This window comes from Ceratosolen solmsi, unplaced genomic scaffold (genome assembly GCF_000503995.2).
Source record: "Ceratosolen solmsi marchali unplaced genomic scaffold, CerSol_1.0 scaffold39, whole genome shotgun sequence".
Lineage (NCBI taxonomy): Eukaryota > Metazoa > Arthropoda > Insecta > Hymenoptera > Agaonidae > Ceratosolen > Ceratosolen solmsi.
This window is the reverse complement of record NW_011948433.1, coordinates 2,021,148-2,035,390: the sequence shown is the minus strand read 5'-3', so window position 1 is coordinate 2,035,390 and position 14,243 is coordinate 2,021,148. Positions and strand designations below refer to the sequence as shown.

Genomic DNA, 14,243 nt, shown 5'->3' with positions numbered 1-14,243 from the left:
TTTTTCAAGCTCCCTCTGTGCGACAGATAAACGCTATTATGCACGTATGATCAAACGCTGCTGCTTTTTTGCGGATATATTTAGGCTGAATGGAGAGTAGCGATTGACGCGCCAATGATGGCCGCAGTCGGTAACGAAGAGAGCCTTTCGCTCGAACAAGCAGCCGCTTAATCTATCGAACAATAGCGTTTAGGCAAAAATCATTAATTTTTTTTAACTTTAAGTATTTATTGTAGCGTTTTAACGTTGTATTGCTTTAAGCTGGCCTTTTTATAGATTTGGAGTGAAGTGGTGTGTTTAACACGGGAAATGACATTGTAGTAAAATATCATTCGTTGGATCGGTTATGTATATTTATCATTTGGCATTTGGTAACTTCCTTTAACTTGTCAATGACGAGTGTTTGACAAAGTGTCGTGGTGTTATGCAAAAGAAGGATGCGCTTAAGTAGCTCATAACCTAAACTTTGAAAAAGGCTTTGCAAAGAAAGATCTTTGGGATATGCTATTGCACTCGTATAATACACAAACACTGTGTACGAATGCAAATGTAAATTTAGAAATAACCAAAGCACTTAGTCGATCGATATTCTCGTGATAAACAATGATTAAACGAGAAATTTTAGAACTTTATAAGAAGCTTCTACGATACGGCGCAAACCTTAAATTCACGGATAAAAAGTACTATATACACAGAATTAGAAAAGACTTTCTGGATAATAGAAATCTAACGGATAAAAAGGAGATAGAATTCCATTATAAGGTAAATTATTCGTTGTCTCGAAACATTTTCACTCCTAAAGTTAATGAGAATTTTTTCATTTTTTACAGAAAGGATTAGAGGTACTGAAAAGACAAAGAATTGTTTAAATAATGTTTAAAAAAATGATTCCCTTGACAAATTCAAATAAACTTCTCTATATTTCCAATAACAAAAATATATTCACATACTCGTATAATCTAAAGTCGTTAAAAAAACATATTGATTTTTCCAAAGTACCAAAATTAAATGATCAAGAGCTTGAAGTGCAGTATGTGAGAGGTGCCGGGCCTGGTGGTCAAGCGACGAACAAGACAAATAATGCAGTTATGTTAAGACACACGCCTACAGGAATCATTGTTAAGTGCCATGAAACAAGAAGTCAACAAAGAAATAAAGAAATTGCTGAAAAAATTTTAATCAATAAACTGGATCTGTTTTATAATAAAGAAGATGCTGTTGAGAATCAAGAAAAAAGAATAATGAAAGATATTTCATTGGAGAAAAAGAGAAGACAAAAAAAACTTGCCGCTTTAAAATTGAGCTTCAAGGAGCAGCACGATGTAAATAATAGCTAAAATATGTTTAGTTTTTACATACGCACTAGCACATATATGTAGATTGTATTTTTCAATAAAAATAAGCCATCTTTTTTGTGGAAAATTCAATTTTCTTTAATAATCATTTCTATTTCTGTACTTTTGACAGATTTACAATATCTTTCATTCAAATAGGATACTTAAATTTCTTTTTCCTGATTGGAGTAAACCTTTAGTACTGTAATATCGACAATTTGTTGTAGATTTTTGCACCTTTTTTATCATAGATGTATCGCACAAAAGATTTGATGAGAATAATACTAAAAATTTGCTCAATACAAGTTACTTTAAAATAGAATGTTACATGTATCTTATGCCTTTCATAACAAAAAGAATATTGTATAATAAAGCTGTATTATTTGCAGTCTTGCATACTGTAAAAAACACCTTGATCGTGGTTGAAAATTATTGCGGTACTGACTTTGCACATTTATATAGTACTTTTCGTATAAAAAAAAGATCATCTACTTACAAAAAAAGAAACGATACAAGAGGCAGAAGAATATCTTCTGAAATTTATATAATAATTTAAAACCCTTCGTTTATGTTTTTAAACTCACGAAGAGTTTTAAATCGAAGTTCACAGGTAATATACTACAAGTTTACATTAAAAAACTGAATGAAGAATAATTAATTTGAATAATAATTAAAATGCGCGATTAATACAAAGGTAATAATAATAATAATAATAATAATAATAATAATAATAATAATAATGATGATAATGATAATAATAATAATAATAGTAATAATAGTAATGATAGGTTGCGAAAAACGCGCTTTAAGAATGTACAATACCGTAGGTAGCAGGCATGCTGCAAACGAAGCTTAAATAAAAAATAAAAATTATAATAATTAATTAATACAATGATATAATTAATAAATTCCTAAGTGCCTTCAATGTTTAAATACTAGACATACACAAATACCATTTGTACACAATGTACACGAGCGAAGACCGTTTATCTCTCTAGAAAAATTGACAGTCGGAAGCTAGCTCATCAACATTTGACATTATCTCCAAAATACAGAAAAAAAATATAGTTAGACGCTAGATCGCCTTGAATTTCAACTGTTCTTTATCCACTGGCTCGAGAATTGCCGTCTCCCAGAACCGTTCCTGAAGCGTTTGTTCGGCGGCTGCATATTCGATCGCGGCGAGCTCGAACTTCTGAGCCTGCGATTGCTGGCTACAGCCACCGAGAGTATACTATTGTCCATATCCACCTGGTCCTCGATTTTCATCACCCTGACGACGGGCTGAAAGTCGATACTCGAGCGCCTCTGGTCAACGTCCGAGGACGAGACGAGCGATGGTGACACGCGCTCCGCGAGCGCGCAATCCAACTCGCCATTCGGTAATTCCGACGACACACTCACCTCCCTTCTCACCCTCTTCAACCTCCTCTCTTTTAAGGATAAAAAAGATGACTTTTTGCAATTCTCGTTATCGAATATGGCCTTGGAGGGTGTGCGATCGTTACGCTGGTATTTCTTCGATTTTCGTCGGCTCCTCTTGTCCACGTTTATCGGAAGATTTCGAGTTGCGCCCACGTCCTTTTGCTGTTTCTTCGTGGCCGAGCCGATGCCACCGTGCCGCCGATTTTCCGCCTCCGAATGATGGTGCGATGCCTCCGAGGAGGTCGTGCTCTTTCGCGTGTATCTCAAGGGCAGGTGCTTGTCGCGCGGCATCAACGAATTCGTATCCTTTGTACAAAGATTTTCGTTATTCGACAGGGACGCCTCGGAGTCTTCGCTAATGCTCGACAACGTTCCTTTACCCTCTAAATGCCTCGAGTCTTTTATAATGCGGGTCTCGACGTCATCGTCATCAACTTTGTATTTGTCGGCACTCCCAGACCGGTTTTTCCGTGGAGAAATATCATCCCCGAACACGGACTTTAACACCATTTTGCTCGGCATATCGTCCGAATTTCTAATCTCGCTGCTCTCCTGCGAATGATCCCTCCTGTACTCTTTATTACCCATTCTAGCCTTTGGCCGCCTAGGCTTGCTACTCCCTCTACGCTCATACGTATTGAGAACACGCTCGTTTTCTTTTCCCGTTTCTAGCTCGATATCATTGGCCTCGTCCTCGTGCGACACCTGCGAGGAACTATCTTCGAAGAACTCCAGACTCGAGAGCTTCATTTCGTTCCTCTCCATGCTCCTCTCGCGATCGAGCTCCCTTTGCAACTCTTCGCTCAGGTGTTTAATGTGCAGCTTTCGCCTCATTTTGTTACCCGGCCAACCAGTCTTATTTTTCCTCTTCTTACGCCTCTTCATTGGGAACTCGTTGTAAAGCTCGCCGCATTCCGAACTGGCGCAAGACGAATTCTCTATACCATTTGGTGGTACAGTATCGTGGCAGTTATCAAGCAATTCCAACAGATTGACAGGAGCTCCTTTCGGTAGAACGTCCGACTCCAATGCGGCATCGTCAACATTCTTTAAGAGATCGACTTCGAACGAATCCATGTCGTGCATGTCGTTACTACTCAGCATATCGTCGAGATTCTTTACAATTTCCTTCAAGTCCTCGTCCACGTCCGACTTATCTGAGAGTTTCTTCTCAAGTTTGACAGTTTCGCTCGGCTGCTGCTTGACTTTAACCTCCTCGTCTACGGTAGTCAAGGTGGTCGTTTGCTGTTGCTCCCTCCTCCTAATTATCGTCGACATTATCGCTAATGTCGACGCGTGACACCGCGGACTTTTTCTCGGCGAGCGGCTACCCATATTCACGTGGCCTCCCCTGCTTCGGCCGCGTTTTCGGTACACGCTACTCTGAAGACTCTTGTGCAGGATTTCATGAAAATTTTCAATTTCATAGGGTAAAAGGAATGGCTTGGGCGTATCACTTTCACTAAAGTAATGCCAGAACTCTGCACCTTCGTCTTGTCGTTGGTACGTTTGATACCATGGCTCCGATTTAGGTACAGCTTCAAAGGAGAAATGCATTTTTTCAACTTCTGGTGAAGGTTTGGACGGATAAATTTTTTCAACAACTTCAGTTGTATTTGGATCTAGTGGTTGAGCTGCATCTTTATCTGGTACTGGATCACAAATACCAGTCAAAGGAGCTTGATATCTGCAAAACAGATAATAGGATTCTGTAGCCTTAACAATACAGTTTAAAACGGAATTTACATTCATGCCATTCTCTTAGTTTCTCTAATATTGTACATTTCACGTAACTTCTTGCTTTTGAAACAACTCAATTGACATATTGACGATAATATAATTTTGTTTTTAATAAAAACCAAGTTCCAACTTTTGATACATAAGAAATGAATGTCTGCGTTTGTGGAGAACAGGTACTGTTGTGGGATTTTTACAAAAACAAAAACAAAATATAGAAACAATTTTATATAAATTTTTTATATTGATTATTTATAAAATAATTTACATTACATATTGGTTCTAACAAGAAAAACATTCAGGAATAATATGCAATATTTTTTTTTTTTTATAATATATAATAATTACACAAATTAAACAGCTTTAATCGTCTTCGTATAAATAAATATTGGCTTTTTAGAATGGTTTTAATTATCAAAATACTATACAATGGATATTTTTCTCAATTATTCAGATGTTTAGAAAGAAAAAAATTCTAGCACCATTGCGTGTCAAAGATAATACGAAAATCCTGAATTATATTAAAAATTATACCTTAATCTACTGCCAGGAGTCTCAAATTTATAATAATCGTTATTATCCATAATGAGAGCTTCGGTTTGGGTTCTTCTTCTTTTTCTTGCCCGTCCAGCCAGTGATGAATCTTGCTGATCGTCTTCGATAACTTCCTGCTTTGGAGTTATATGGGCAGTTGGGGAAGAACTCAAGACAAAAGAAGTATCGTCTCTGTCGCTTTCTGTGTCCTTTGGTAAAACACTACTTTGTTCGCCGTCACTAGTTTCACTGGAATCGTCGTCGCGTCGCGAATCTCCAAACATGAACGATTCCGCTTCGTCACTAAGCAAAGAAAGTTCCGACTTTCTCACACGTTTAAAGCGTACTACGACAGGCTTTTCACTCGAAGGTTTTTCATCTTTCTTAGCTCTGTCTAGTTGTTCCTTCAATGGGGATACAAAAACATTACTATTTGAAATTGCACTGGACCTTAACTTGTTACCCAAAACTTCCACTTTATAATAATCTCTATTGTCCTCTATCAATCTCTCTTCGACCGATAATCTCTGCCGTCCCCTGTAACTCCTTCCCCCCCGCCTAGCCAGCTTATACCTTCCGCGATCGTCTTTGCTCAAACTCTTAAGCGAATTTATATCCTCGATATCATGGGTAGGTAATCTATCGCTACATGTATTATTATCCACAGTATTTCGACTTAAAGAGTCCACATTAAATTCCACATGATTCACTTCTTTCAGTTCTTGACTTTCAGCACTATGTAAAATCTCGCTTAACTTAAGTTTTTCTTCCTTCCTATCATAACCATTGATCTTGGTTTTAAAATTCTCTTCTAACAAAGAGTCTCTAAATGTATTGTCCCTATTAGTAATTTTGCTCAAACTGTGCTCTTTAAGTTTACAATCGACAACACTTGAAGCAATATCACCGTTCACTGACACATTTTCTGACAAACTCTCCCTATTAGTTGCATTCTTATTTATTTCAGGCTCACAAATTCTTTGAAACAATGATTTTCCATCACAACCATCTCTTGAATTTTCCACATCCTTATCATCCTCCGAGTCATCCTCTTCTATCCAAATGGTTCCTTTCGCCCGCTTTTTAATTGTATACTTATCATATAATTTTTCACTCTTATCATCTTCATGCCATGGCCTTCCTTTAGACCTGAGTAAATGGCCACTTTCATGCTTTGCTCTAGTTCTTAAATTGTGAGGCGAGTCTAATTTCAAATTTAAATTCCTACGCGCACCATTACACTGAATCATCTTCATTTCTTCGATGTTGAAATCATTCAAGTTGGAGGACTTGTCCCTTTTTTCCGACTTTTCATCCAATGATAGTATGCCATTGTCAAGACTGTGATCTCGACTGGGAAACAGATTGCAATCTTTACTATGAAGTAAAATTAATTCGTATAATATTAAATTAGGAAACGGCTTACTTTTAAAATTGTGATTTTAGAATTAATTCTTACCTGACATCTTTGGACCTATTAATTTCTAGAAAAGCTTCAACGCTTGCGCCAGTATTGATTAAATTATCCAAAGATAAAAAGTTTTTGTCGTTCCTTACAAAATTTAGATGCTGATCACTCTGTAGATGTTTGGATAAATTTCGATAATCAATACGACAGATTTCACAATACCCAGTGTTTTCTGTCTTGCGAGCGCGTGTTGCTGTGGCACGAGGCCTACGAGTCATGTCTTTGCCCTGCAGATTAAGCACATTTATAAAAGTATTTACCTTTTGAAAAAGGTATCATAAAATTCATCTCAACAATGTCATTACTATTACCTTTGATATATTAGGAATAAAGTATTTTTCTCTATTTTCTTTAATCTCCTTATTATTGGATGTAGTTTCCTTACTTTCCTTGCGCTTTAAATCAAATGGACAAGAGCCTGGTTCACCATCAAAATTGAGAGTAGGCCACGATTGCAATTCCAGGAAGACAGGCCTACTATCTCTGGGAGCAAAAATATAGTATAATTAAAAAAAATTTGAGCAAGAACATAGAAGGGGAAATCTAATTGGAAAAGTATTTATTTACCTTCGATAAGATTCAAATTTAATGTAAGGTGCTTTTAAGTGCCTGACTTTCAAGTCCTTTCCAGGAACAGTACGGTTATCGCGCTTCAAAGTGTGCGTATCTTTTAAAGAGGCAGTAATTTTATCTAACCAAGCTTGCAGTTCGTATGTCGACCAAATAGGTAAACCCCAATTCAGGGCGTTATCAAGTGGATCCACGGAACACTGCTGGGGCTGTATCAGAGCACGCTCCAACATTGCATCCACTCGCGATTTCTACACAACAATTACAAAATGAGTTGGTTTCAATTTGACAAAGTAGACAAAGAAGCAAAGGATGATATAAAGGTTTAGCTCACTGATCTATGGGTAGTTTGACCCCGTTGATTAGTCGAATTCGAGAGAGGACCTTCAACACTGCAATATGGTGTCGGAGGTGTTGGCGTAGGAGTTTGGATCTCTATACTCCTCAGCGAGGGGGGTCCCCCGCTCCCTCCACTGGCGTAGCCCCATTTGCGTTTATCGCCAGCAGTTCCCTGAGCCGATTTATCGGACCTGTCAGTGATCACAAGCGTTACGTTTTTCACTAAAAATAGTTCTATTCCCTGTAACAGACAAGAATTTTTTTTCTTTTGTTACCAAAGTAAACAATATAAATGCTACACTATACATTCTACATTCTGTTGCACTGCACTAAGTTGACACTGCAGAAAATATAGTCCAACGATACAAATCGCTGAAGTGACATTTACTTTTGTAACAATGCAAAAGTAGTTCATCAACACTGCAGCCTCAGCACAACTGTTGGGAGCCTCTCGCTCTACAAGGCAAGCCTAAGCACTTCTCAGTACACATATAAAATTGAATTCATAGTAGTTCAAGACACTGGGCAAGTAGCAGAAATTATTTGACTACAATGTTCATATGCGCACGTGCGTGTGTATGCGTAAGTATGTGCCTGCACGTGTGAGCGAGCGTGCATATATGTGTGTAGGAGGGAGAGGAAGTGAGATGGAGAGCGTTCGAGAAAAAGAAAACAGAGAACAGGGCACCTTGGCGCTCTGGCATCGAAACGACAAATAAAGAAACGGTCGAGAAATAGGCATGTAAAACCGTTGGTCAGCCGCTCACAGTCAGAACAGAGAATCGAAGGAAGAGGAAGAGAGGGAGAGAGAGTGAGAGTGAGAGTGAGAGAGAGAGAGAGAGAAAGACGGAGGCAAAAGTAGCGGCGACACAGAGGAAAGGAAAAAAAGGTCGAGAGCGTGTGCACTACGAGGCGAGGCGGAGAGACATCACGTGGCTCCCGTGCGTGTGCATAATATTGTGTGCGGATTGCCATAGCAAGACGAACGGACGAACGAAGAGAGAAAAGGGAGACCGAGACACAGGCAACGGCCGCCGACGCGTCGCTTATACCAAGCCAGATACTAGCCTATGCGCTAGGAGCGAACAGCACCAGATGGGCGCGCGCGCGCGCGCACGTACACACGCGCACAATTCACCCAACAGCAGCAGTAAGGTAGCAGTAACAACAGCAGCAACAGCAATAGTAACAGCAGTAGCACTAACAATAACACTAACAATAGCAGTAACAGTAGTAGGAATAGTAATAGCAGTCATAGTGGTAGTGATAGTGGTAGTGGCAGTAGTAGTAGTAGTAGTAGTAGTAGTAGTAGTAGTAGTAGTAGTAGTAGTAGTAGTAGTAGTAGTAGTAGTAGTAGTAGTAGTAGTAGTAGTAGTAGTAGTAGTAGTAGTAGTAGTAGTAGTAGTAGTAGTAGTAGTAGTAGTAGTAGTAGTAGTAGTAGTAGTAGTAGTAGTAGTAGTAGTAGTAGTAGTAGTAGTAGTAGTAGTAGTAGTAGTAGTAGTAGTAGTAGTAGTAGTAGTAGTAGTAGTAGTAGTAGTAGTAGTAGTAGTAGTAGTAGTAGTAGTAGTAGTAGTAGTAGTAGTAGTAGTAGTAGTAGTAGTAGTAGTAGTAGTAGTAGTAGTAGTAGTAGTAGTAGTAGTAGTAGTAGTAGTAGTAGTAGTAGTAGTAGTAGTAGTAGTAGTAGTAGTAGTAGTAGTAGTAGTAGTAGTAGTAGTAGTAGTAGTAGTAGTAGTAGTAGTAGTAGTAGTAGTAGTAGTAGTAGTAGTAGTAGTAGTAGTAGTAGTAGTAGTAGTAGTAGTAGTAGTAGTAGTAGTAGTAGTAGTAGTAGTAGTAGTAGTAGTAGTAGTAGTAGTAGTAGTAGTAGTAGTAGTAGTAGTAGTAGTAGTAGTAGTAGTAGTAGTAGTAGTAGTAGTAGTAGTAGTAGTAGTAGTAGTAGTAGTAGTAGTAGTAGTAGTAGTAGTAGTAGTAGTAGTAGTAGTAGTAGTAGTAGTAGTAGTAGGTAGTAGTAGTAGTAGTAGTAGTGTAGTAGTAGTAGTAGTAGTGTAGTAGTAGAAATTATATTAGCAGTGGTAGTAATGGTTAGTAGTAATACTAGTGGTAATTCTAGTGGTAGTAATAATAGCAGCAGCAGTAGTAGAGTAGTAGTAGTAGTAGTAGTAGTAGTAGTAGTAGTAAGAATAAGAGTAATAGTAATAGGAGAAGTAGCAGTAGCAGTAGCAGTAGCAGTAGCAGCAGCTTCGATAGTAGTAACAATAGCAACAACGAATTCGCTGTTAGATGCGTCCTGTCAACCCGCGGCAACGTAATGTCCAACCAAGAGGATGCATCCGAGGTTTTCCGTGAGTGCCAATAATCCGATTCCCCTATATTACCGCCTACCTTAGGATTCGGGACTTGGGTGCTGCTTGACGGCGCGAGTCTTTCGCAATAGCAAATCGCCTCTTCTGCGCTCAAACGGCGTCCGGGTAGCCCCGAGCACTGTCCAGCAACGTTTACGCTGACCCAGGCTGTCGCGTCCCAGGACCGGTGCGCGCGGTCCACCTCCAGCTTCTCCCACGACGCACTGTCTACGGTTATCGGCTCGACAACGGGAGTGCGGGCGCGCGCAACGGGGCGAGTACGCGAGAGCGGCGCGGATCACCGCGACACGGCATAGGCGAAGTGCTCCGCGGAACTGTCACGCACAAAATGGCCATTCGCCGTTAAGAGCTTGCCACGGGCGTCGTTCCGCGGCGCTGACGCTTCGGGAGTCCTCGCGGGGGGAGCGAGCGAGAGAGAAGAGAGGAAAGCCGCGACCGGCCACTAGTAGGAGTAAGTAAGCAAGCGCGTCCAGTGGCCCGAAAGCAATTTTCACCCGCGAATTTTCCGACTGAAATCGGCGCTCGATCGAGCCGCGCCCCGGGTTCACGGGTATGTCCTTCATCGAAGGGGGTCCAACTCGTGTTCGCGCCTCGAGCAAGTTGTGTGATTCAGCGGGATTGTTGGCGCTCCCGTACGATGGCGCTGGCCACGACTCTCGCGATCGCTTTTGCTGTTGCGCTGCCGGTTTCTCCCGAATTGTTTGTCAACACAGGCGCGAAGCGTGCGAGAGAGACGGAGCACGCGCACGCACTAGCAGCAGTCACTATAGCACTGACAACTATATTATCGGCCGCCACTGTTACGGCAACGACGGTGATGACGATGACGATGACAATGACAACAACAACAACAACGACAAAGACTACGACATCGATGACAAATACAACGACAATAATGACGACGACGACGACGACGACGACGACGACGACGACGATGACGACGGCGGCGTCGGCGGGGGAGAATCCGAGACAGACACCAGACAGCGTTGCCACATCGTGGCTTTTTCGTACCTTGTGCATCGCTTGCTCAAAGGAAATGTTGAGATGTTTTTAAAAAAGCCTCGAAGAACCTACGACGCAACAGCAGCGATGAATGCGAACGGGGAAGCGAAAGCAAAAGCAAAAGTGAAATGTACGATTTTCGTGGGATGGGAGCCGTGGGCGTTCGCGAGAACTCACGAGTCCGCGATGCGGTTTGGAATTTTGACGGGATTGGCTTCGTGAAGAGGGCCGTAAGCAAACTTGAGCCAACAACAGCCAGTCGGTGGACGGACAATAGCGTGCCCATCGATTAAAAGTGAAAATAAACAGGAAATAAAGGGGATCGTGGGCGACCGGTTATAGCTTCGGTCATCGTTATCGCGCGCTGCTCGTCACAAGGCTCGCCAGGATGGCGGAATATTGACTGCCTACAGGAGTTCACGCAGCGAGTCCCAAACACGGTAGCGATTTTGAAGTTTACCGCCATGGCCGGCAACGTCGCGTGCAATCGTGTTTCGCGGAAATATCAACAACGTAATGGGCAAGTGGCGGGGACTCGTATCAGCCGTGGAAAAACTGTGGAAAGGACGTGAGATTCAGCCGTGAAAAAGCGGGAGCTGGCCAACTCTGCTCTCCCGATGACGCGATAGAGAGAATTGGGGCGGAGCCTCTCCTTTCTCTCGGCTCCCTTAACCGGCGGCCTCACCCCTCGGGCTCGTTGACATCTGACGTGTATGTGGAAGGAGCCTGGCAACGAGCGCGCGGCAGGCTGTGACGAAATCCAGGGGGAACCGCCCGGCCCCTCGTACATCGCTCGCTCCGCCGATCGCTGGCTTACGTTCGTGTGCAGCAACACCGCGACGAACCACAGGAGCCTCCCCCGTGACCCTTCACCGCCTCGCCCACGTCCATCATTGGCAATGTTGCGTGGTCGATTCATCCGCTCGGTGGCGGCGGCGGCGGCGGCGGCGGCGACGGCAACGGCGGCAAAATTCGCCGTACAGAGAACGAAACTAACGGGGAGACCCTTTTTCGTTCCCCCCGCTGACTTTACTCCGGTCCGCTATTCGATAGTACGGCTGAACGCCACGGCATAGCTCCCTTTCTATTCGATAAAAGCCAGTCGCCGTCGGCCAAAACTTTCTTTTTCACGATTCTCGAAAACGGGAATGGAGACGGAAGCACAGAGAGTGAGTGAAAGAGATAGAGATAGATAGATTGATAGATGGGGGGGGGGGTACACTTGCTTCTGTTATTACTGTTGTTATTGCAGCTGCTATTGCTACTGCTGTTGTTGCTGTTGATGTCTTTGCCTTTGTCTCGAAAGCTTCGCGCAAGTACGCGTTCTCTAGGAAAAGCATCCAGAATCAGGATTTTCATCGAATTTTGACGTTTGGTCTAAAAGATCGTACGAGGGCGTGACATTACACTCAATGAGTAATATAATCACATAAAATGGATTGTCGGCTGTGCGCTTCAAATATTTACTTGCTCTTTCATCAATCAACGTGAGATATCCAATTGGACGGCTTACGAATTTTTCTAGATGTTTCTTTAATGGTGTATGCACTTTTGCTTAGGCTATCTTGCCATGCAACAATATTCTTGGTTGCAGGCATCATGAAATGTAAACAAATTTTAAGATAAACCTAGTTGACAGTAAAAACAGGTATAAGTAAAAGAATTTCTGCACTCTTTAATGATTGATGTTATTTAAATATTTTATGTAATTGTGAAATGACACTTACTCCGCCAAGTTCTTTAATTTTGGCTTCTAACTTTGCTGAGTGGGCATGATTCTTAATGTCCAAATAGAATGTCTTGTTTTTCAAAGGTTTTGGTCCTTTTTGTATTCGTAACCCTAAAAGAATTGTTACAAGTCAAAATTATTGAGAGAAAAATTATTGCATTAAGGTAAATCAATGGAAGAAATGACACAAATGCACATGTTCATGGGTACGCACATTTGCTTACACTTGTAATAACATACCCCCAAACACCCGTACAGTGAGTGAATGAGAGTAAGAGTGAAAGAGAGTGGGGGGAGAGAGTGAGAGAGAGAGAGAGAGAGAGAGAGAGAGACATAATAGAATGGAGGCTTTGTATAAAACATGACATAGATAACTGGAGACTTGTACTAAAAAATTCTTACATTCTTGTTGCAAGACAATAGTGACACATTGAACAAAAATGATGCGAGTAATTGCAAACTACACTTCAAATAATACAAATACAATTTAACAATACTCATAAAGAATGTAATATAATTAAGGAGAATGAGAAGGAGACAAATCTAAAGCTCCCAATTATAAAACCTTGGCAAAGATAGATGATAATGGATGATGAGAAAGATAAATATAACAAAGATACAGGCGCGTTAATATAAAGAGAATATATGAGGGATACGAATCACGTAAGCGACAAGTCGCAAAAATCGCGAACGGGCATTATATTTTTTCGCCTATTTTTAGCGGTTGCGTATGGTGTGTAAAAGGCGAGCTCTACATTAGGCGACGACGAGGTCGTGGAGGTTAGAAAACTCACTACAAGCGGCTGCGGCTGCGACTTCAATCTTAGTCGCTACGTTCGTCGTCTGATTCGTCTCGCAGTTTTTCCAAGGCTTGTGCTCCTGATTCCTCACGCTCTGGTGCGGTTGCTGCTGCTGCTGCTGCTGCTGCTGCTGGTGTTGTTGTTGTTGTTGTTGTTGGTGTTGTTGTTGTTGTTGTTGCTGCCGCCGCCGCTGCTGTTGCTGTTGCTGCTGCTGCCGTTGCCGCTGCTGCTGCTGCTGCTGCTGCTGCTGCTGCTGCTGCTGCTGCTGTGATTGCTGCGGGCAATGCTGCTGGAGCTTGGACGGAGATACCATCCCTAGGCGATGCGGCTACCTGCCACCACGACGGAGCAGATTTTCTTGTCGGCGAGGGCTACGTCCCTTCTCGCCAGTGCGCCCCTGCCCATCCTCACAAGCTGTAAGCCGCGAGATCAGCACCTTCCTCCTCTATCGCCCTCGGACTCCGCGACTCGACGCACTCCTTCCTTCGATGTGTCCCTCCCTCGATCGCGATCGCAACGTGCCCGTAACACGGCGCGCGGCTCCTCTTTGCAACGAGAAGCTGCTACGAAGGGACGCGGCACTCCGCAACGGAGCGCACGAGACCTGAGTGTTGCCGAGCCTAATGCTACCACCGCTCCTCCCGATGATCCCTGATCCCCTTCCCATCCGCTACGTTTACGCGTCCACGCGTCCACGCGGACCCTCGCGTAAGTCTCGAACGTCTCTTGCCCCGACAATAGTCCGGCTCGATCCTAATGACGACGGACGACGACGACGACGACGACCTGCCGTGCGCGTACGCGTGTCTACACCTCACCACAACCAACGACCTGAAGCCAGCCACTAATCCGTAAGAAGTGCGCGGGATTACGCGAGCGCGCACGCGATCTGCCATCTTACTCGCGGTCTCTCTTCCTCTCACTCCCACTCTCACTCTCGGCTTT

The 14,243-nt window shown here is 42.6% G+C and overlaps 3 protein-coding genes across 3 annotated transcripts; 2 read left to right on the top strand and 1 right to left on the bottom strand.

The window, feature by feature from the left end:
* The first annotated feature begins 292 nt into the window (after positions 1 to 292).
* LOC105364526 (uncharacterized) lies at positions 293 to 912 on the top strand. Its single transcript, XM_011502459.1, has 2 exons — positions 293 to 762; positions 831 to 912. The coding sequence occupies exons 1-2, from the start codon at positions 604 to 606 to the stop codon at positions 867 to 869; spliced, it is 198 nt and encodes a 65-aa protein (XP_011500761.1). The 5' UTR covers positions 293 to 603; the 3' UTR covers positions 870 to 912.
* On the top strand, positions 881 to 1,408 carry LOC105364527 (probable peptide chain release factor C12orf65 homolog, mitochondrial). The gene has a single exon (XM_011502461.1). It carries the CDS (start codon positions 885 to 887, stop codon positions 1,335 to 1,337), a length of 453 nt encoding a protein of 150 aa, XP_011500763.1. The 5' UTR covers positions 881 to 884; the 3' UTR covers positions 1,338 to 1,408.
* Positions 1,409 to 2,075: 667 nt separating this feature from the next.
* Positions 2,076 to 13,449, bottom strand: LOC105364525 (uncharacterized; the record flags this gene model as incomplete). The annotated part of the gene is made up of 8 exons (XM_011502458.1): positions 2,076 to 4,446; positions 5,031 to 6,407; positions 6,490 to 6,725; positions 6,810 to 6,981; positions 7,066 to 7,319; positions 7,403 to 7,648; positions 12,497 to 12,609; positions 13,293 to 13,449. Coding segments are annotated over 8 exons (4,575 nt in total), but the record flags the coding sequence as incomplete, so codon positions are not given.
* Between the last annotated feature and the right edge of the window lie 794 nt (positions 13,450 to 14,243).